General features: G+C 44.8%; 1 protein-coding gene across 2 annotated transcripts in view; it reads right to left on the bottom strand.

Moving 5' to 3' along the window:
* LOC144805118 (acyl-coenzyme A amino acid N-acyltransferase 1-like) overlaps positions 1 to 23,032 on the bottom strand; it is a 73,510-nt gene that overhangs the window by 35,190 nt on the left and 15,288 nt on the right. The window contains exon 2 of one of the 2 annotated variants that reach the window (XM_078671943.1): positions 21,963 to 22,465. In XM_078671943.1, the coding sequence (XP_078528069.1) occupies positions 21,963 to 22,425 (463 nt within the window). In that variant the 5' untranslated portion in view covers positions 22,426 to 22,465. Of the gene's footprint in view, positions 1 to 21,962; positions 22,507 to 23,032 lie in introns of both variants that reach the window. The other variant, XM_078671944.1, reaches the window with a different exon arrangement.

Below are 23,032 nucleotides of genomic sequence, written 5' to 3'. Positions count from 1 at the left end.
ACTACTAGGCCTAAGTCCTCTGCAGTTTGGCTTCTGACAAAGGTGTTGGGTACCTTATCGACGGTTTTCAAGGTGGTTTTGACTTCCTGGCCTCCGGCTTTTATTTGAACAGTCATCTTCCATTTGAGCAGCCATGGTGTCTTGCTTCGGTGCTTATAGATCTTAGTATTATTTGGGGACAGAGGTGGGCGTGGTTGGAGACGTTGGTACTGTTGGAATCCACTACGTTTACCATGGCTCTGGTGTTGATGAGGGCTTTGATGCTGGAGCCTGCAACCTCAACTATGCAAGTAGGTTGTGGCTGTCTTCTGCGTTTGAGATCGCCTGTGAATGTGATGAGAAATACTTACTCTTCATCATCTAGGGCAGAGTCTTCTATCTGATGTGGATGACGGGGCAGTATCTTGGAGGTGGCTTGGGGATCTAGATCTTCCAGAGGCAGTTGTCTCACTGATCTCAATGGTGGTCGTCTTCCATGAGCGCCTCTGCTTCTTGGCCCTCCTCTGCAGGCGGTAGCGAAGTGGCTTAGAGTGCCAGACTTTGAGCATGTTCGACCTTGTGACAGGCATTCTTCAAGGTCGATGCTTCTGACGTCCGCAAAACCCACAGAGGGACCCTGATGAAGGAGGGTCTGGTGGTCGTGATTTATTCTCTCTTCTTCATGCACAAACTGCAATAGCGCGCTCTATCTTCACTGCTTGATTTCTCTCTGGTTGACGCTTAATAGCTAGGTCCATTTCCATGGCTGTTGCGGAGGATAGGTCGTGAGACTGGGGCAGGATGAGGATATCATCCAAGATGATATTGGGCTGGCTAAAGATGAGGCCTCTTAACATTTTATTTCTGCAGCCCGAATAATCTGTGCCCTCACCTCCTTCGGTTGATCGTCTGCCATACATGTGCTAGCCAGCTCTCGCTGGTGTGCATAGAAGGTATCCATGGACACCCCTTCCCATTGGCAGGCTTGGTTAAGCTTGAAGTGCTCGTAATCTGGGTTTAGTTGCGGGTCAAAGTGTGCATTCAGTGTCATAACTGCTGTGTCATAGTTGTTCACTGTACCTGTATTGTGTAGGTGCGCAAAGAGCTTGTAGATCTCCTCACCCATGAAGGGGAGCAAGAGGGACCTCTTCACAGCACCATCAGTCCCTCAAGTAGCAATTAAGTAGTTGTCCAGCCTCTCAATCCCGGTCTTCCAGCGGGGCAACACTGTAGCTGGATCTGCAAGCTCTCTGAAGGGAAGCAGCACACTGTTCTGCGCATGTTGATGAGTGGCCTGGGCGGGTGGAGGGCCCAGCCGTGATGCCACATTACCAGCATCATCAGCCATGGTCATGGAGCGTGGTGGGCACAAGTGAGGGAGCACGGAGGCGAACTACTGTGGCTTACCAGCAGGAGAAGAGAAGGGTCTTGTAGTAGCCAATACTTAGTTATAGGAGCTGTGATGCTATGTTCACAGAGCCTGGTGGCAGCTCTTGCTGTTTTCTTTTTGTAAAACATTTTTATTGGCATTTGAAATGATTACATATATCACGTCTATCATTGCCGATCGGCAGATTGTGCTTGTTGGCTAAGATTGCAGAGGAACCACATGGCCAGCTGTGATTATCAACAGTAATGCTCTAGGGGTCTTGTGGCGGCATGAACCTGCAGACCTTTCTCAGGGTTGTACTTTTACCAAAGACTATGATTCATACTTTTCTCTTTTTCCATGGGGTCTACACGGAGAGCAGAATAGTGGTATGTGCAGGGTGCTGGGTGCTTCACGAGATAGGAACTGGTATGAATTTGAAGAGATCTTGGTGAGAGGCATGGGGAGGGAAAAGTGCAGGTTTGTAGAGGAGCAGGCAGGTAGTGAGAGGTACCATCAGGCAAGGTGTGAGTTGAGATGAGCGCGGTGACAGGGAAAGGGAGGTTCAGGCTAGGAGAGGAATAGACATAGAAAGATGTAGGAAAGAGGTGCAGCCAAGGAGAGGTGCAGAAAGTAATAGGTGCTGGATGGGTGCATGCTGACAGGGGGGGTTAGGCCGGGAGCGGTATATGCTGGGAAAGCTTCAGATAGGGACAGAAATATTCAGGAGAGACATCATCATAGAGAAGCCAGATGATCAAACTACAAAACAATAACAAATAAAAACTAAAACAGTTTATTTCATCTGAAAAACAAATGTGACACATCTATACAACATGATCATTTCAAAGCATTCACACAGCAGTAACACTGTTTGCACATCTGCTGGAATATGGAACTGTATGCCGTCTCAAAGTAGACTTTCTGAAAATGTAAGATTTTAGTGCATTTCTCAAACATCCGTGGGCCCGATTCACCGAACTAACTTAAGACAAAATCCTAAACTTACTACCATTTTGGTATTCACAGAAGGCACTTACTCACTTTGGTATTGACAGAAGGCACTTACTCATTTCGGTATTCACAGAAGTTAGGAGTCCTGACTTTAGGACTCCTAAATGCCTTCTGTGAATACCGAAAGTCTTAAAATTAGGATTTTTCTCAATTTAGTAGCAGTAAAGTTAGGAGTCCTAACTTTAGGACTCCTAAATGCCTTCTGTGAATACCGAAAGTCCTAAAATTAGGATTTTTCTCAGTTTAGTAGGAGTAAAGTTGAGAAAAATCCTAATTTTAAGACTTTTGGTATTCACAGAAGGCATTTAGGAGTCCGAAAGGTAGGAGTCCTCGCTTTACTACTACTAAATTTAGAAAAATCCTAAATTTAAGACTTTCGGTATTCACAGAAGGCATTGAGGAGTCCTAAAGTTAGGACTCCTAACTTCTGTGAATACCGAAATGAGTAAGTGCCTTCTGTGAATACCAAAATGAGTAAGTGCCTTCTGTGAATACCAAAATGGTAGTAAGTTTAGGATTTTGTCTTAAGTTAGTTCTGTGAATCGGGCCCCTAAGCATGTTCACGCCTTGTTATAAAAATAACATTTTGTTTCTCAACTCATATCTGTTGCTTACTTCAGACCACGCTGGGATTGTGTTCTACTTTAACTCTCCGCTACCTCTCGCGGAACCCGCTTCGCGGGTCCCGCTTCGTGGGGGGTACCTTGCTGCTTGTCAACGGACCTTGCCGGTAACCCAGGAGGTGTGTGCGTCTATCAGGGCTGCGAGCGAGTGTAAGCGCTGCCCTGGGACTACACTTCCCAGGAGCGCTGCCAGCCCGTATTTCCAGCACCTGGGCCGCTCTCCCTGACCGCCCCTCCTCATTCTGAACAGCTTAAAAATCACAAGCCCTTGGACCTCAGTGGGACGCTTTGCTGCTTACTTCAGACCACGCTGGGATTGTGTTCTACTTTAACTCTCCGCTACCTCTCGCGGAACCCACTTCGTGGGTCCCGCTTCGTGGGGGGTACCTTGCTGCTTGTCAACGGACCTTGCCGGTAACCCAGGAGGTGTGTGCGTCTATCAGGGCTGCGAGCGAGTGTAAGCGCTGCACTGGGACTACACTTCCCAGGAGCGCTGCCAGCCCGGATTTCCAGCACCTGGGCCGCTCTCCCTGACCGCCCCTCCCTTTTACCCAAAGTCCCTATATCAGTCTCAGTTAGTCCCGCTGCGCGGGAGCGCGCGGGAGCGACCGGGAGAAGCCCGGGACAAGGGCGGGCCCTCTGTGGCCCTCCGTGGCCTGTAGTGCCTGGCCTGGGCATGCCCCTCTATCTCTTCCTGCATTTGTTTTGTTATGGCTATTCACCCTGGGTTGTAAGTTCACCAGCCATTTACCTGTTTGGTATTTATTTACACACAGCTAGGCTTTTTGTGTTATTCATTTTAGTGTTATCAGGCTATTGGGTTTTTGGCTAGCATTTGTTTTTTCTATCTCCAGCCAGTCTCCCTCTCTCTAGCGATGTCCACTCGTAAAACTCGTAGCCAGAGAGCTGGTAATGCTAAAACCAAAAAAGTTATTGGCACTCTAGACAACTTTATTTCGCGCACTTATTCTCTGATCGACCAGGGAATTTCCCTTATGGAAAGGAGGGTTTCGATGGATCTTGTTCAAGCGAAAAGGTAATCGCTTGGCAACATTGCTCTAATTCATTCCCCGCCCCAAGGAACAAATAATTCTGCCCCTCTCTCTAGTCAGTCAGTTGATGACCAAACCCCTGCTACGTGCTATTATCATTACCTATTAATCCTCCCCCTACGAGTATACTATCTACTGTTAATCCCCATTTAAATAAATCAGTAGCAACAGTGGTAGTAATTCATCGTGATAACGAACCTTTACATGTGGGTGGTTCTGATATTATTATGCCAGCTTTAAATACCTCGAACATTTTAACTGATAATCCTGTTATAATTTCACAAGAGGCCATGGGCCCAAATGTTGGGGAGGCTAACTCGGGTGTTGGGATGTAAATTGATGTAAATTGATACTTGTATAGCGCACAACTCACCCGCAAGGGTCTCAAGGCGCTTGTACGAATACCGCTGTGGAACCCATCCTGGCTTTCCCTGTGAGGTGTCCACTCCTGGGCACCCCCAAGGTGGAGGCCAGGCATCCTTAGCGTTGTGGGGGCCGTTGTGGAGATTAAGCAAGCTATTGCCCAGAGTTACAGAGTGGGACTCCATGATTGGAATAGGCACCGAGGCGAGAATTATCAGGTCCGTGGAATTTTGAGCTTAAGACCCGTCGAGGCGGGGAATTGAACCCTGGTCCCGGGCTAGAACTCTGCATCAGGGTCTGCCGCTCTAACCATTGAGCCACACTTCTCCACGGGATGGCAGAGGAAGGGACCCTCCTGGCCCCTATCGATCAATTTGAGTCTGATATGTTGGATTCCACCCCCCATTTATTATCATTGGGTGTTCCAGATGACATAACGCATGATAGTAGTTTGGCCAGTATCTTGGATATTAGCGGAAGCAATGACTCTTCAATTAACTCTGAGGGCGGGCTTGATTCTTTAATGAATTCCATGTCTACTCTTATTAAATCATTGCTTTTGCCTTTGGAGACTAGGCTTGCTAATATAGAACATCAACTGGATACTATTCTTTCGCTACAAAATCCCAAGTTGATTCACCCCGGTCCTCGCACCTCTGTGGTAACATCCTCTGTTTCTAACAATGTGCCCATTACTAAAAATCCACCCATGGGGGCTACTTCGGTACCTTCAAACGGCTCACCCAATACTCCACTGCTGGCGAACAATATAAAGAGTATCAATAAACCCCCTACTTCCACATGTCCCAGTGTTGTGAAGAGAAAGGTTCCCAGTATCCCAGCTCCTATTATTCCCCAGCCACAGTCCAGAAAATCCAATACACGACGAAGCATCAATTTACCACCTGATGCATGTCCGTTTGTGGTTGTTTTGACTGGCATTCCTGAACTGCCCACGTCTACTTCTGAGCCCTTCTGGGCAATTAAAAATAAAATATGCCATTGGCTAGACAAAAATTACCCGCCACCTCCTGGTCTAAACAAGAACATACTTATGGTAGAGAGGGCCCCTTGGGTAGGTGGGAAGAAGAAAAGTATAAAGGGCGATTGTGTCGTTATCACGTTTGAGGACCCACGATTGGTGGAATTTATCTGCTCCTTTCCTCCATGCGATAATAAGTCGGTGGTATCAGCTAAACCGCTGTCTTTTTTTTATGCTCAAGAGGGCCATGAGGATGTCAGATGGAGTTGGTTGAGGCCGGCCAACAAAGGGCCAGGGAGAGGGTGTAATGGGAGCGTTAAGTCTACCTACCAGAACCCCCAAAAGTGGGGAGTGGCTGCTGAGGAAGGTTGGAATTTAGTCCCTAGGAGGAAGGGGCACCATTGGATGGGTGATTCCCAGTTGAATGGAGAAGGGTGGGGTCCGCAGCTTAACTATCCCTTATTCCCTTGTTACAACCGTTTTAGTGGGTTAGAAGGGGTGGACTGACCATCATCCCAGTCCCCTGAAGTTCCCAACGAGCGAGGGGTGCTTACTCCCCTGGGCACTGGTCTTATTTCCAACACCAGGGAGGTACCACCCAATCTAGATAGTACCAGTTTAGACACACTGGTAGGGGACATTGATACTTTGACATCCTCGAAAGACCCCTCATCGTCCCTTTCCCCTATCAAAATCCTGTCTTGGAACATAGCAGGTTTAAAGAAAAATCTGTCTAATCCTGTTTGGAATAATTTCTTAGAGGATTATCACATTTGTATGTTCCAAGAAACCTGGCGTGTTCAGCCAGAATATAAGCATGGTTATTCCACATTCTTTGTTCCCGCGATTCTACCGGGGAAGGGGCGTCCATCGGGAGGTTTACTTATCTGGATAAGGATAGATTTGAATTGTGTTGTCATCGTTAATCATATCCCCTCCAACGACATACTGCACATCACTGTTAAAAGCCAGTCTGGCAGAAATGTCCTGGATCTTTTTTGTGTTTACGCCAGAGGTCTACTGGGTGGTCAATCTTCACCCATATTGGAGTTGCTAGATAACAGGCTATCCTCCCTCCCCCCCAAATCTTCAGTACTAGTGGGGGGTGATTTTAACTGCACCTTTGAGCCCTTGGATGAGGAGGACCTCTTGGGTTCTCATAACAAATTAGGGAACCAGTTCATTCCATCTTTAACTTTGGCTCCAATTAAGAAGTGGTCTGCTAGAGCTATCCAGCTAAATGCCCTGGTCTCTGCCCACGACCTATGGGCCCTAAATGGTCGTACTACATCAGATCGTATGGGCGCAATGACCTTTAATCGAATAGGCTGCCCTTCACGGATTGACTACATCCTTTTAGATGTTTGGTCATGGGCTAACCTTGTGGATATGAAGGTCTGCCAGAGGATTGACAGCGACCATAATCCCCTTTGTATGGGTATGTTTTGGGGTGATAATATTGGTAACAGTGTTCCTAATGAGTTGATTACCAAAGAATTAGTTCCCTCCAACTGCAACTGCAGGCTCAAATGGAATGTAGTCAGGTGCGATGAAGGGATACTTGAAAATATTAAAGCTTTAGTTCTGGCTGCATCGAGTGACTTATTACCAGTTACCTCAACTCTCCTCCATTCTCGGGGGCCTACGACAGCAGCCAAGTATAAGAACCTAATAGGTGAGATTAGCACGTTTTTTATAAAAAAAAACAAGGGCTACCAATTGACTAAACACACCCAAAGGAAGGGTAACCCTTGGTATACAGTGTCCTGTAGGAAAAAAAGAAAAGCCATTTCTTTGGCCATAAAAAACAAGGACACATTAGCTGCTAGAATTGCAAGACAAGACTATCGCAACAGCATTGCGAAAGCCAAAAAAGAATGGGAAGAGGAACATTGGCAGGCACTAAAGGAAGCAGCCCATGGGAATAACGCCACTGTGTTTTGGAAATTAATAAATATCCTTGATAGGCGTGGTGCTGAGCCTATTCCAAACCACATCACTGAGTGCCAATGGCACTCCCATTTCTCCAAGTTATATGGCGAAGGTAGCTTGGAAGTTGTGCCAGCTTCTCCCGTATTAGATACTGGTTGTTTGGTCCAACCAAATGTTGACATTATAAATGAGCTGTTTACGCCCCGTGAAGTCCTGGATGCTATCCATAAAATAACTCCGGGTAAGGCTCCTGGCCCGGATGGAATTCCGGGGGACTTATTGTTGCACGACCCTACGGTCTGGGCCGATTTTATTGTAAATATCATGAATCTCATTCAGTCCGGCCACCAAGTACCTGATTCGTGGAAAGGCGATGAAGTTGTTACTATTTTTAAAAAGGGTGAGAGAGAGGACCCTGCCAACTACAGACCAATTAGCCTAATTGATGCCATTCAAAAAGTAGTTGGCAGGGTCATCATAAATCGGATTGAGTGCTGGCTAATGGAAGATAACATTTTGTCCCATTTCCAGGCAGGTTTCAGAAGTAATGTAGGAGCAATGGATCAGGTTTTTAGATTTTGTGCAGTTTTTTGGAAAACAGTGTCAATAGCCAGAGGGAGCCTTCACCTGGCCTTTATAGACTTAAAAACTGCATTTGATGTAATACCCCATGCCAAATTATGGGATGTTTTATTAGATATGGGATTCCCATCCTATTTGTTACAATTCATTATTAAACTACATGAGGGTACTTTTGCAAGGATTCGGTGGGGGACGCAGGGGCAACTCACAAAGAGTATTCCTGTCAACAGAGGGGTGCGGCAGGGGTGCATGATGGCCCCCACTTTGTTTTCTCTCTTCATAAATGGAGTGGTGAATCATCTACAAGAGATACCGGCAGATGCCCCTATTATTGCCGGGGAGAAAACACCATCGCTCCTCTTTGCCGACGACACCCTTCTGTTATCTAAAACCCCCAAAGGTCTCCAAATCCTTCTTGATCGCTTCAGTGTTTTTTGTCAGGAACGGGGACTTACAATAAACACTACCAAAACGAAACTAATGGTTATGACCGCTAAGAGAAATCACAGGAATATACACTTGTTTTTGAATGGATCACCTCTTGAGGTAGTGGAAGAGTTTGACTACCTCGGGGTTAGAATTAACAATAAAATGAAATGGGAACCCCATATAAGTAAAATTATTTTAAATCTTAAAAGAGTTTCCGGCACTATTTTAAAGAACCAGCGCCTCTCAGTGAGCAGACCAATAGCCCCCGCCCTGTCAGTTTATGAGGGAAAGGCAATAGCCCCAGCGGTCTATGGTTCAGAAATATGGGGCATTGAGAATACCAATACCCATGTGCTAACTGAGAATAAGTTCATGAGAGATTTGGTTTCGCTTCCAGCCTCTACCCCATTGAAACCATTATTTGCAGATTTGGGTAGGAGGTCCGTTCGGGACATTGTCCAGCTACGTCCTCTTTTATATTGGGTGCGCCTCAGGAGGACTCCCGAATTAGCTAATTATGCTACAGTGTTTGATGAAATATTAAAACTAAACACCTCGGGCAAGATCAAGTGGCTAAATGTTTTAAAACAACTTACAGCTAGCGTGGGCTTAAGCGATGCATGGGCTTCCCAATCCCCCCCACCAACTCAAATGGTAAAAAAACTTTATTGGGACTGGATAGAGGCTAAGGCTTTGCATAACCCAAACTGGGGGCAACTAACTGAGAACTTTTTATCTCATAAGTGCACTACAAAGCTAGAATTGTTTTTGGACTTTATCCAGATTCCCCGGGATAGGACCCTTTATCTGAAATTTAGACACGGTACACTGCCCCTTAAAAATTTTACTTTCAGATGGGGTAGAAGGAGGGAAGAGGATAGAAAGTGTCCGGGCTGTACCTGTCCAGAAGAATCATTAGGTCATTTCTTTTTTGCCTGCAAAGCATATACCGTAGCTAGGAATAAATGGTTAAAACCTGTACTAAAGAACCTTGGAGTCAGGGATTACAAATCAGCCCTACGTATCATCATCTCCAATACCTCCTGTATGGTTACTGTTTGCGGGGTTGCAAAGTTTTTATCTTGTGCCTGGATCATTAGGTTAAAGTTGTTAAATAATGTGTCTTCAGTCAATACTCCTATATGATTTTCATATGTATCTTTTGTAATGATGAAATGGTTTTTGTATTTATGTATGTATTGTATGTTTGTACTTTTTATGATACATGTGTCGAATAAAAGTATAATGACTAACTGACTGTTTATCTCATCATGTTGTGACTTTTTGATGTTATAAGTATGCCTACACACAGCTCCCTATCAAATCTTCAGGACAGCCAGTGAGGAAGATGCACTAGGGCTAACACTAGTTGCTGTACTGCTTAAGACATGTTAAACACAGCTTAAGATTCAATGGCACTGTCTGTGATGCATATTTATTAAACCTAGGTGATAGCACTATGAACCCCATTCACAAACTGCAGTTTGTTGTAAGCAAAGTAGTACTACAGTGCTACTTCTTACTTACTGCACAATGCAATTCACAAACCTACATGTGTAAATCTCCGTGTCCACTTCTATCTTTTCAATGAGGAGATCCTCATACGTTACTTTACTACTTAGGGCCTGATTCTGATGCGGTTAGGAAAGCATTCCTACCTAGGGCCTAATTCTGATGTGGTTAGGAAGGCCTCCCAATGGCATTTGCTCCTTCCAAATCGGATCGAGAACGTGTCTTTCCGACCCAGGGCCCAATTATGACGCGTTTAGGAACATATGCTCCCATTGAAGTCAATGTGAGTCCAACCAAATCGTATCTGGAAGCATCCAGATGCATCGTACTCCGTAGGTCAGACTCTCCCGATCCGAGTGGGTCGGAAACCATTTCCCAACCGATTCGGTCGGGAAGCTTTCCAACCCGCATCAGAATCAGGCCCTAAGTTGTACGGATCGGGGGATGGCTGGGGCGTACTTACCACACAGAGGTTTATCGCAGGGAAAGGGGGGGGTTTAGGGAGGGACATGCATCCATTCAAAAGAGGGTAAACCCATTGCTAGTCACAAACTGCACTTCAACAGTTACTAGAGCCAAAATGGACACAAAACAGTTATATATGCATTTGCGTTGAGAGATGAAGCACCACACATGGTCAACCACTAATACTGCAACACCAGCCCGCGGAAAACAATTGAGATTGGGACTTAGGAAATAACCACATAAGAAATATTATTAAAATAAATACAATTATTTAAGCTAGTTAAAAATAAAAATTATTTTAAAAAATAATGTAACAGTTATTTTTATTAAAATTTATGTAAATAACTTTTAATTCTTTTTATACAACACTTTTAATAATGATAAAACATATTGGAAAATAGATTGTTTTTTTATCTTAGTTGGGTTTTTTTATTTGAACTTCAGAAAACTAATTTTAACTCACTTTAATATATTCAAAATAATTACATTTTAAATTTAAATTAAGCTATTAATGTAACCTTTTCTATTCTGTGTTATGCTTAAAAGAAATGCATATAGAGTTGATTTACATTAACATGATTTCCATGTGAGCCTTGTTTGGTTGTATTCTGAAAATGATAAAAATAAATTTGAAGAATCTAAAAACAAATCTAAATTTTTTCAAATTTGATAAACTTTTTACTTTGTTTCTGTACTTTATACATTGGGAGCTCTCTTTCGCCAGTTAAAGATTTTTTATTATTTTTTGTATGGAATTAATTAATTTTTCAATCCTATCAGGAAAATAAAATATCAGATTATGTTATAATTAAAATATATTTTATTTTTAAAATACATATATTGTCTAACATTCAATTAAATTATATATATATGAGATGGATCGCAGCCGGCGAGGTGGAGTGACAAGTTGTGGGAGGCGGGGCCATGAGTTTCCTGCTCCAATTAGGGAAGCTCCATCTACCTTAAAAAACGAGCCCGCAGGCAGAACTGTATCCAGGTGAAGCGGGCACTGAGGAAAGTCGTAAGACCGAAACGCGTCTGCCCTCAATTCACGATCACGAAAGACTTTGCACTGGGAAACCTTCCAATAAATCCTTTTGTGCCACTGAGCATGTGTCGGACCCGTTTCCTTTTGGAGTGGGGCTGGTGTGTATATTGGTCGGGAGCAAGCACCGAATTGCCGACACGCCTTCACGGTCAGGAGCTCCACGCATAGCTTGCACCTGGTTTGGAGTAATGTTTGGAGGACATAGCGCGGCGCCGCCCCAGTTGGTCGGAGATACTCACCTGAGTGATAGACCGGTAGGGGAGTGAAGAAGCAGCAGCATGCTGTTTGACGTGGCACAAAATGGATACAACAGCATTGAGCCCTGCTGAGACTGTCGGAGGTGAGGTAGAAAACGCAGCCATTAATGGGACGCCACTGTGTGTTTGTTGTAGCAGATCACTGTGTCTGCATACACAGCGTGGGACACCAAAACCTGAGATGGATCGCAGGCGGAGAGGTGGAGTGACAAGTTATGGGAGGCGGGGCCATGAGTTTCCTGATCCAATTAGGGAAGCTCCATCTACCTTAAAAAACGAGCCCCCAGGCAGAACTGTATCCAGGTGAAGCGGGGACTGAGGAAAGTCGTATGACTCAAACGCGTCTGCCCTCAATTCACGATCACGAAAGACTTTGCACTGGGAAACCTTCCAATAATCTTCTTCACTGCTCTCAATCCGGGTTCAGGGCTGGCTTCTCCACTGAGACCACGCTTCTTGGTGTGACCGAGACCATCAGAAGACTAATGGACAACAGGGAGACAGTGGCACTCATTCTGTTAGACTTGAGTGCCGCATTTGACACCGTCTCCCATTCCATCCTGTTGTCCACCCTGAAATCTGTGGGTATAGATGGCCCTGCCCTGGCCTGGATTGCTAGTTTTCTTTCTAACCGCACCTTTCAAGTCTTTTCTTCTACCTCTGTCTCCTCCATCTTCACCTCCCCTCATGGTGTTCCCCAGGGTTCTATTCTTAGTCCCTTTTTCTTTAATCTTTATGTGAGTCCTCTAGCTTTCTTGGCGGAGCAAGCAGGTCTCACGATCTATTCTTACGCTGACGATACGCAAATCGTCTACTCTTTATCCACAAATAAACATCTCCCCACGTCTTCCCTGCAGTCTGGTCTGGAACAAATTTCCAACTGGATGCATAGACATAAATTAAAACTCAAGGGTGACAAAACCGAGTTGCTTCTATTTGGCCCAAATTCATCGCTCTGGGGCCCTCAACATTGGCCTCATCAGATGGGCCCTATCCCTACCCCTTCAGCCACAGCCCGCAACCTCGGGGTCCTTCTTGACAACCAGCTGTCAATGAAGCAACATGTTGTAAAAGTCTCAGCCACCTGCATCACCATCGTAAGGTGGCTGAGAAAAATTACGTGGATGCTTCCAGCTGACACCCTGAGGACCGTAGTCCAGGCCCTTGTCACCTCACGGATGGACTACGGGAACATTCTGCTCCTGGGTGCCTGTAAGGAGGTCATAAAGAAATTGCAGGTGGTTCAGAAGATGGCAGTTCGCCTTATCTGTAACTTGCCTGCCAGGTCCTCGGCCGCCGTCCATCTGCGTAAGCTGCACTGGCTGCGCATTGAGAGCCGAGTGAAATTTAAAGCTCTCTGCATAATGCACCATATCAAAACTGGTAAAGCCCCGAAATACGTGTCCTCTTTAGTACAGCACTATGTTCCTACGCGCACTCTGAGATCCTCCACGCAAAACAAGTTTCAGACCCCTCGTTTCAACAAAGCCAAAATGGGCGGTCGCTCGTTTGCGCTACTTGCACCCTCCCTATGGAACTCCATGCCTCAATCCCTGCGATCTGAAATTTGCTACCTGAAATTCCGTAAAGGAATTAAGACCTGGCTTTTTAATTCTTAAAATGCGTGCTCATTCCTTCTCTACTTAGCTCACCTTTTGTTTGCCTTTAGCGCCGGGAAACCTCCGGGTAGCTGTGCGCTCAATAAATGCAATTATAATAATAATAATAATAATAATAATAAATCCTTTTGTGCCACTGAGCATGTGTCGGACCCGTTTCCTTTTGGAGTGGGACTGATGTGTGTAAATATATATATATATATATATATATATATATATATATCAAGTCAAGTCAAATGATCTTTATTCGGATTATCAGTACATCCATAAAAGTACATACAAATAAAAATGCATTTAAAACAGTTTAAAAACATGTGTATAATTAAAAACTAATTTATCAATATAGGGTTTTAAGCAGCATATATCATAAAGTGCGAAAAGCACAATATACAGTACAAAATAGATAATAAGGGAGGGGCATGTTCTATTAGCAATTTAAGCATAAAATTCAGGTTTTAAGCTCCCAGATAATCATTTATATCAGAATTGATATACAACTAAATCAATGGTCAATTTACAATAAGGTAATTAGGTGCAAAAAGTGCCACAGATACCAAAGTACTAATATCTATTATCCAAACTCCAAGCATGACCTCGATTTCACACATCTTTTTATAAAGCAACTTACAGTGTATATAACTTCATCGGTGTGTAACATTTGGAGAAATTTTAATGCGAGATTGAAATCTCTAAGGTTATATTTACAAAGGCTCGGCCTCAGATATTGACAGGTATACAATTTATAAAAGCCACAAAAAAAGAAGAAGTGCAATAAACTTTGTTTTCCGCCCTGAGAGCAGGGGCAGTCCAGTTCCTCCAATTTTTTATTGTAGCCAAGGGGGAAGCTAAGCAGATTTACTATGCTTCCATCCCGAAACCTGAACAAAAGGCTCCGATTCCACTTTCCTATTGGTTTTGACAAGTATCTATAAAAATTATTCAAATTAATCAAATTGTCACAACTAGTGTCAATAATGAGCTGATATCTGATAACACCGGGTTTAATAGATTCAGATCTCAGTCGATCCTCTTTATATAAGTCAAGTAGAGCCCGTTTAATACTGTTCTTATGGGCGGGTACAATAGAATTCGGGGAACTAAACAAAGAACCCTGACCCACACTCTGCAGGCTATTCTTAACTGCATTTAGCCAAGGTATGTGGTGAAAGCTATCACTTAACAAACAGTCAGATATTATACTGCGCGTTAAGGACGCTGCTGGATTTAACCATACCTTGATCCAAAAAAGAGCAGGCCTAGACCTAATGAAATCAACAATATAAGACAGTCTCAGTTCATTATGACAAATTAGTGTGGAGGCGCAAGGGGCTCCCCCCAGCACCCTCCTACAGAATCTATTTTCCTCCGATTGAAGACCAGTGCTTTTACAGTATCCCCACACTTCTGCTCCATATGTCCCAGTTGGCCGACATTGCGTACGGTATATGTTAAGTAAGGGTGTTACCACATCTGCCGTTTTCGGTTGTCGGAGGGATAGAATTGTATGTATGTATGTATGTATGTATGTATGTATAAATTATTTTATAGCGCGCTCCGTTACTGGAGAGTATCCTGGCGCGGGTAGAGGAGAGGTAGACAGTCAGACATACAAGAAAAACTTAGCTTACACTCTTGAACAGATGAGTTTTCAAATGCTTTTTAAAAACAGCCACTGAGGACATAGATCGTAGCTGGAGAGGGAGAGCATTCCAGGCCCGGGCCCCGATCACTGAGATCGATTGGCCACCAAGTCTTGCTCGTTTGAAGCGGGGAAGATACAGTTTGTGCAAGGTAGAGGATCTGAGGGGGCGTGCAGGAACATAGCTGGTAAATCTCTTCCTCAGATACAGGGGGCCTTGATCATGAGAAGCACGAAACGCAAGCACCAATGATTTAAAAAGAATGCGTTGGGCAACCGGAAGCCAGTGGAGCGTGCGCATCTCAGAACGAACGCTCTTCCATCTCGGGATGTTAAACAAGAGTCGGACTGCCGCATTCTGGATGATTTGGAGGCGTTTGACCAAATAGGCCGGGATGCCACTAAACAGTGCATTTGCATAATCCAGCCTAGCCAGTATAAGTGCTCTGGCAACCGTCTCCTTAGCATCCGTAGGGAGCAAAGGAAAGAATTTGCGGAGCATTTTTAGGGTAGCGAAACAGGTGCCTGTAAGTTTATTAATGTGGGCCTCAAATTTGAGATCCTCTGTGAACCAAATGCCGAGATTTTTTGCTGGTCTCCCCATCTCTTTTGGGCAAGGAATGTTTGGTGGCCACAATGAGTTTTTAAACGAGGTGGGGAAGGAGCCATAGAAAAGTACTTCCGATTTTTCCTCATTGCATTTCAATTGGGCCTGTGTTAACCAACGAAATGCAGCGGACAAGCACAGATGAACAACCGCTGTATCCAGATTATCATCCGGCCAGGTAAACAACAGTTGGGTATCATCTGCATACCCTATTATCTTGGCCCCAAACTGCTCTGCCAGGAAAACCAGGGGGGTTATATAGACATTAAACAGCAGGGGGCTAAGAGTAGACCCCTGCGGAACCCCTGTAAGCAGTGGTTTAGGTTCAGAGGCGTGAGGAGGCATCCAGACCTGCTGAGTCCTATCGGACAGAAAGGAGGATAGCCAATCTAGGACAACTCCCCCAATTCCAATGGCCGACAACCGGCGGAGAAGGAGCTCATAGGGGACGGTATCGAACGCGGCAGAGAGGTCCAATAAAATTAAGACCGCTCTGCCACCTCCGTCCAAACATTCCCGAATTGACTCAGTCATCTCCACCAGCGCCGTCTCAGTACTATACGCCGCCCTGAAGCCTGATTGAGCAGGATGGAGGGCATTGGAGATGTCAACAAAGTTCTCCAGTTGCTGAAGGACTACCTTCTCACAAATTTTTGTAAGCGCCGGGAGAAGGGAAATGGGACGGTAGTTCCCAGGAACCGACACGTCCAGTCCAGGTTTCTTCAGAAGCGGCAGCAGCTTGGCCTGTTTCCAGGCTGCAGGCACCTCACCAGTGGCCAAGGAGAGGTTAACAATCTGAATTGAGTTAATTGACTTGCCAATTTTATTCCTCGCATAAGCAGCATGTGGCTGCCATGAGCCAGAGTTGGAGAAAAGCAACCCTAAATAGGGAAAAGTGCTAGTGCATTTTAAAATGTTATTACCAGATTTAATTGATGTAATATTGTACTTTTTTGGTCCGCAGTTCATGATAAAAGATTTTTTAAAATTGGTATTTAAACCAAGATCGGACATAAACGCAACAAACCCCGAAATTAGAATGCGTAAAGCGTTCGGGGTTCGCCCCATTAGTACTGCGTCATCCGCATAAAGTAAAGTAGTAATGGGGGAGCCATTTATGATTGGAACGTCCTTGGTAATTTTACTCAAGGTGCTACTCAACCCATTGATATATAAAATAAAAAGCAGGGGGGCGAGTACGCAGCCCTGTCTAACTCCTCTGCTAATAAAAACATAATTTGACAGATCACCGTCATTATTGATCCGTACTCTTGCTTTTAAGTCCCTATGTAACTCAGACAAAAAATACACCAAAGAATCATCCAAACCATAACCAAGCAAAAGTGACCACAACCTAGAACGATTAACAAAATCAAATGCGGAACTCAGATCCATGAAACCTAAATAAAGAGGGGATTTTTTAACAATAATGTATTTAGCCATAATCAGATTTAAATTAAGACACTGTTTGACTGTGCCTACTTGGCTTCTAAATCCCAATTGACTACAATGAAGAACATTGTTATCCTCAGCCCAATCCCTTATCCGTTTAAAGATTACCCTACCAAGGACCTTTAACGTATTATCGATCAGTGAGATCGGCCGGTAGCAGGCGGGATCCGACCTGTCACCTTTTTTAAATATTGGTACGATGACACTGTTCGACCAGGATTTGGGAATTGAGTTTTCACACAGGTTATTAAATAAGTTGCATAGAAGAGGGGCCCAAAAATTAATTTCTGATTTAATCTGGTCGATAGAAAGACCATCGGGGCCAGGTGCTTTGTTACTTGCGCTCTCAATTATAGCTTCCTCGACCTCCGTTAATGAAAAGGTCAGAGGTTCCGCACTGCTGGGTAGGGGGGCAATGACTAGAGTGGTTGCCGATATAGCATAAATTTGGGAAAAGTGCTCAACCCACGCCTCACCAGTTATGTTGCAGTTAATTGGGTTGAGGCTAGAGCCAAAGGATCTTAAGGACTTCACTTCTCTCCAAAAGCCTGCTGTGTCCTTTAGCGTGGCAGTACGTGTAAGAGATTCCCAATGGTTAATCACCAGAGCCTCGGATCTGGTGTATAGGGCAATTTTATATTTTGATCTTAAATCTCTTACCAATGGAACATCCCTAGGGTTGGTTTTTAAAGCAGCCCTCAGGTCCTTATTGGCCTTGGAGCAGGAAGAGTCAAACCAGCGCGGGCCTTGAACCATATTCTGCCTAGCTGGTTTGGAAGATTCTATTTTAATAGCCCCACATAAGTTACCAAAAGCTTCGACCACAACATCACAGGGACTCGAGTGTGACAAGCAATTCTCTACTACCAAAGGATATTTTCGAATTACTCTAGCTAGAATATCTTTGTTGTCTACCCCTTTCCACACAAGTCTTAATCTATCGGTAGATAGTGCCAGATTTTTTGGCCCACTCTCTAATTTTGCTGCAACCTTCATGGTCTGTGGATTATGTAAATATATTCTAAGTGGATAGTGGTCACTATAAGCGGAACAGATGACTTCAGCATTTAAAATTATGTCACTTAATGATGGGCATGTAAATATGTAATCTATCGTGGATGCACAGCCATGACCCACAAAAGTAGGTGTTGTTATAGTATTTACACTTGAACCCACAATTTCCATTACATTTAATAAGTCACGGGTGGCTAGGAGGTTTTTCAACTCATCACCGTTTTTACATGGTGGGCTACTGCGATATATATGGGCATTGAAATCCCCTCCGATGCAAATACCATCAAAAGGCCCATACTTATGCCCTTCCAAAATATCATCAATAAATGTAAACAAGGAAATAAAGTTATCATTGGGATGAGTTACAAAATCATTATTATAAAAATTTATAATGCACAATTTCATTCTATTAAAATACTTAATGGCCATAAAACAGTTACCTAAAGTAGGGATCAATTTTGTTTGGACCCCAGGTTTTATTTTGGACCAGATGGATAGACCCCCACTAGGCCTACCCATATGAGAGGGGGAGGCTTTTAAATTGTAACAACAGAAGCCCTCCATTGATGGTGACATGATACACCAAGTTTCTTGTAAAAGCAATACATCACAGTTATTGTCAACCCAATTTAGCCATTCTGGAATTTTTAATTTCGATTTTAGACCTGCTATATTCCAGCTTACAATTGATAAGTTGGATTCCAGGATCTTTTGATTTGAAACCAAAATTTTTTTACTCGTAACCGGTCGAGGCAGATGTAAGGGTAAATGTTCGGGAACAACCTGAGATTCAAAAGTTGGTGATAGAGATGGTACAACAGAGTTAGGCAAGGATGGTCAGTCTTGCAAATCTAAGTCCGACAAAGGTGCAAATCTATTGAACATCTTAAGAGGAAATGGGGCCGGTTGAAATTGCATAGGCGGTGGCTGAAAGTACATAGATGAAGGGTGAAAGTGCATTGGTTGAGGTAGTGGTTGTGGTAGAAATTGCATAGGAGGAGGCCGGGGGTGTCTTGCCATTTGTCTGTAGAAATAACTCAGAGGTAGCATGGTTGCAACAGTAGGAATGGCAGAACAATTACTGTTTATATTTAGAAATTTTCTCACAGTCCCTGGGTTCGGAAAATTAAGAACTATGCAGTCGCCTTCTTTATCCTTAGTTAAAGGTCCAACCCACGACACCCTGCGTACCGATAGAATCTCTCTTGAGATATCATAACCAACGCCTTTATGTTTAGTCAGCCAGTCTATGCATTTGTTTCTCAATTGCACCCATGATTCCCCCTGACCCTCCCTCAACTGTGGTACACCTGCAAGAACCAAAACAAAGGGACAGGCATCTGGAGGCAGGTGTAATGCAGGCCCCTGATGCTTAAACGATTTGTTAGACAATTTATTTGACCCTTGTTTACCAATACCCTCAGTATTATTTACAACAGTCGATCTTAACCCGATTGTTGATTGGGTAAGACCATTCTTACAAGTCGAGGCAGTGTTGGTATGGTTTGTAATAGGTGGAGTTGTGGTTTTTCTGGGGGCAGGTGTAGGGGTAGGCCTGGTGGTCAGATCAGGTTTAGTCAAGTGTGGCCCTCCATCGATAGATCTTGGTGGAATTGTAGGTGGCACAGTAAGCAGCGGTAAAGTTCCGGGGTTACTCACAACCCCGCCCAGGGGAATAGAAAATTCCTGTATCTTTGCTGACAGGGTGTCATTTACAGATTCCAATTCTTTTATAAGACGATCAGCCCTAATTTGGTCCAGAACAACAGATCCCTTCTTTTTTGTTTCTCCGTTTTTCACCAAGTTGTCTAATCTATCGAGTCTTTTAAAAACATTATTAAATTGACTGATCATTTGCTTTTCTATCCGATTAAAAATAGTATCTACTATAGTTTCGATAAGGTTCACATTCTGTCTTGAAAGATTATAGTTATCTCCCATTAGTGTTGTTTGGGTCCAGACAGTGTTAGAATTCTCACTCGAGTGAATAGTAGATGCGACGGTAGTGCTCCCCATATCTGCTTGATCTTTATCCTCCATAGGAACAAATTGCACCCCTGCAGATTTCTGTTTATTCCACAAACTTTGGGGTGTGGGCTGGTTCTTATGGATTGACGGTTGTTTCCTTTTATTGGCACTTTGCTTAGTAGTGCCTCTTTTGCGTTTTTCACCTCCCTGTTTGTTGCTACAAGATTCCAAACTGTCCAGGGTAAGTACCTCATCCGGTGAGGCTATTATAGTAATTGGAACATTTTCATTTAACGAGGCTACAGGAGGTGTGGATATTAGTGCCGGTTTTAAGGCGACAACTGCCGGTGAAGTAGAGGCAGAGTCTAGTGCTATATAATTAACGGTATCTTCGTCATCTAGGACAGTGGGCACATCAACAGGAAGATGTGACGGCTTAACCACTATAACTGCAGGGGTTATATGCACATTCCCATTAGTACTACTTGTGCTATTTGTCGTTACACTCGAGATAAAGTTAGTGGTGAATGGACCCATAGAAAACCTCCTGTCAGTCTCCACAATCTCATTAAAGGCTGTGTCTATCAGTGTCTCAAAGGATGTGATGAGGGACACGGAGGTATCAATACCCTGGATAGAAACATCAAGGTTGTTAACAGTAGGCGTATGATCGCCCATTTTCTTATCCGAGTACAGTGCTCACCTTAAAGGGTTGAACTTGGGGACGTGGCCCGCCCGACCACAGCAGACCACTGAGGGCCACAGAGGGCCCGCCCTTTGCCCGGGCTTCGCCCGGCGTCCCGCCTGCGTCCCGCAGAGCGTACTCTCTCCCGGTGTTGTAGGAAGGGCGGCGTGGGGCGGGGCACGCAGGGGGGCGCTGACCGGATGTTACGTGGTCAAGCAGGGACTCCTGGGATAGTGAGTCCCTGCCGCGCTACCCTTGCAGCCTCCGCAGATGTTGTATTCACAAGCCAGCAGGCGAGGGCAGACAGCGTCTGTGGGTTCAAGGGTCACACGGAGCGAAGCGGCTCCCGCGCAGCGGGAGCGGCGAGCCGTGTGTAGACAGCAACAGACAGCAACCAGGCAAGGTAAATGGGCAAACAGGCTCCCAAGACGTCGTCCCAAATGGTGCTAACAGGGTCACAGTGATGATTGCCCAAGCTCTCCTTTTACTCGTCAGCCGGCGGGGGCGGGGCACGCAGGGGGGCGCTGACCGGATGTAACGTGGTCAAGCAGGGACTCCTGGGATAGTGAGTCCCTGCCGCGCTACTCCTGCAGCCTCCGCAGATGTTGTATTCACAAGCCAGCAGGCGAGGGCAGACAGCGTCGGTGGGTTCAAGGGTCACACGGAGCGAAGCGGCTCCCGCGCAGCGGGAGCGGCGAGCCGTGTGTAGACAGCAACAGACAGCAACCAGGCAAGGTAAATGGGCAAACTGGCTCCCAAGACGTCGTCCCAAATGGTGCTAACAGGGTCACATATATATATATCTTTTTTCAAAGTCAAAAGAAATTATTTTAATTGTACCTTATTCTCTATGGGATTCTATTTTATGTCCCTGCCTCCATTATTTACCATGGGAGGGTGTTGTGGTTTCAGCGGTTGCTTTAGATCCAACATAATCTTATCATAACTGCAAAGTATAAGAAAGCAATCAAGGGGAAGAAGCGATTAACATTCTAATTCTTACCTATGGGAAGATCAAATAGGTAAGTGTAGCCATCCTCAAAATGCTAAAGCCTTTATGGGAAGCCAGTCCCAGCCCTGGGTATGTGTGGATAACGCATTGCAAACAAAGCCTGACGGATACTAATAGGAGCATGCTCTTTTATTGTTTTTTATGGAGATTCCCTATCAGAGAGCTAAACAATGTTGACTATGGTTACATCTAAAGATGCTTGTCTTCATAATGATCATGGTTGGGCCACTTTCTGTGCCTACGATTAATTTAATGAATACTGCCCTTGGTTACGCCACAGTGCGATATACATGATGTAGACAAACATGTTTCTTATAAGTGAGAGGACCAATGGGTGTTCCCATTAAACGTTCACTCACCTGGAGGAAGGTAAAGAGCCCCCCGGAGTCTGCCTTCCCTTATCTGGATTCGCTGTACCCCAGGGGCCACAAACCACTTCTCCAACACCTGACTAGCCACTGGTTGCGCAGCAGGAACTGGTTCGAAGTGAAGGGAGTCGTATACATCCAGAGTGATGCGGAATGGGCTGCCTATGACATCTCGCTTTATCAGCCTATGAAAAGGCTTCAATGATCGCAGGGTCCAGAAGAGACCCATGGGGAGTACGCCCCGGAAGTCTCCGCCGGTGGCCTCGGAGTGCTCCAGGTCCACCTCCCCAGCGGCATCCCCCTGATAGAAAGCCTTGGAGTGGAATGAGAAGCCCTTGTCATCCTTGACAGAGGCTCGAAGAGTCACCAGCTGCTTTGGTTTCAAGCCAGAGATGCAGATCTTCACTGGTTCATCTGCAAGGGAGACCGTCGGGGTCACTGTGACTTGAACCATTGCAGACAGAATGCACAATGCCGCTCACTGTGTAGGTTTCCTATGGAGAGAGAGAGCACATCATGAGTGAATATATACTCACTACACCCTAGGATATTCTTAACAAGTGCATGAAAAGATTCCATTCTTACCACATGGAAATATGTCATCATGGAAACATGGAAACAAGTATCAGCTTCCTACCCATTACTAATCTCTGCCTATGAAAGACCTGCTTTGACCTCCCACAAGTCTAAGAGAGGAGTGTATGGTGCAGCACAGGGGGTAAACAATCCACAGGGGTCAAGCAGAATTCAGATCAAGGGTTTCATCGATAGAGGGTACACAGCACTCCCAGGTTCTCTATCATATATCCCTTGTCTATTTAACACTCAAGTTACAGGGAATGCCCTTGCAGATTTACATGAAGTGGAGCTCTGGGGGAAGGCAATAGTCTTGGTGTGTAGACCTCCCTGTAGGCCATTATCGTGGATGATGCAGACGATGGTGGCCCCCAGGGAGTAGAGTGCACAGCGCTGTAGCAAACACAGAATACCTGCCCAGTGGCACTGTTTACCTGTTGCTTCCAGCCCAGCTATAAAGCAGCATATTATCACTTAATCTTCAT

This window comes from Lissotriton helveticus, chromosome 1_2 (assembly GCF_964261635.1).
Source record: "Lissotriton helveticus chromosome 1_2, aLisHel1.1, whole genome shotgun sequence".
NCBI classification, from domain to species: domain Eukaryota; kingdom Metazoa; phylum Chordata; class Amphibia; order Caudata; family Salamandridae; genus Lissotriton; species Lissotriton helveticus.
This window is presented reverse-complemented; position numbering and strand designations above follow the sequence as displayed.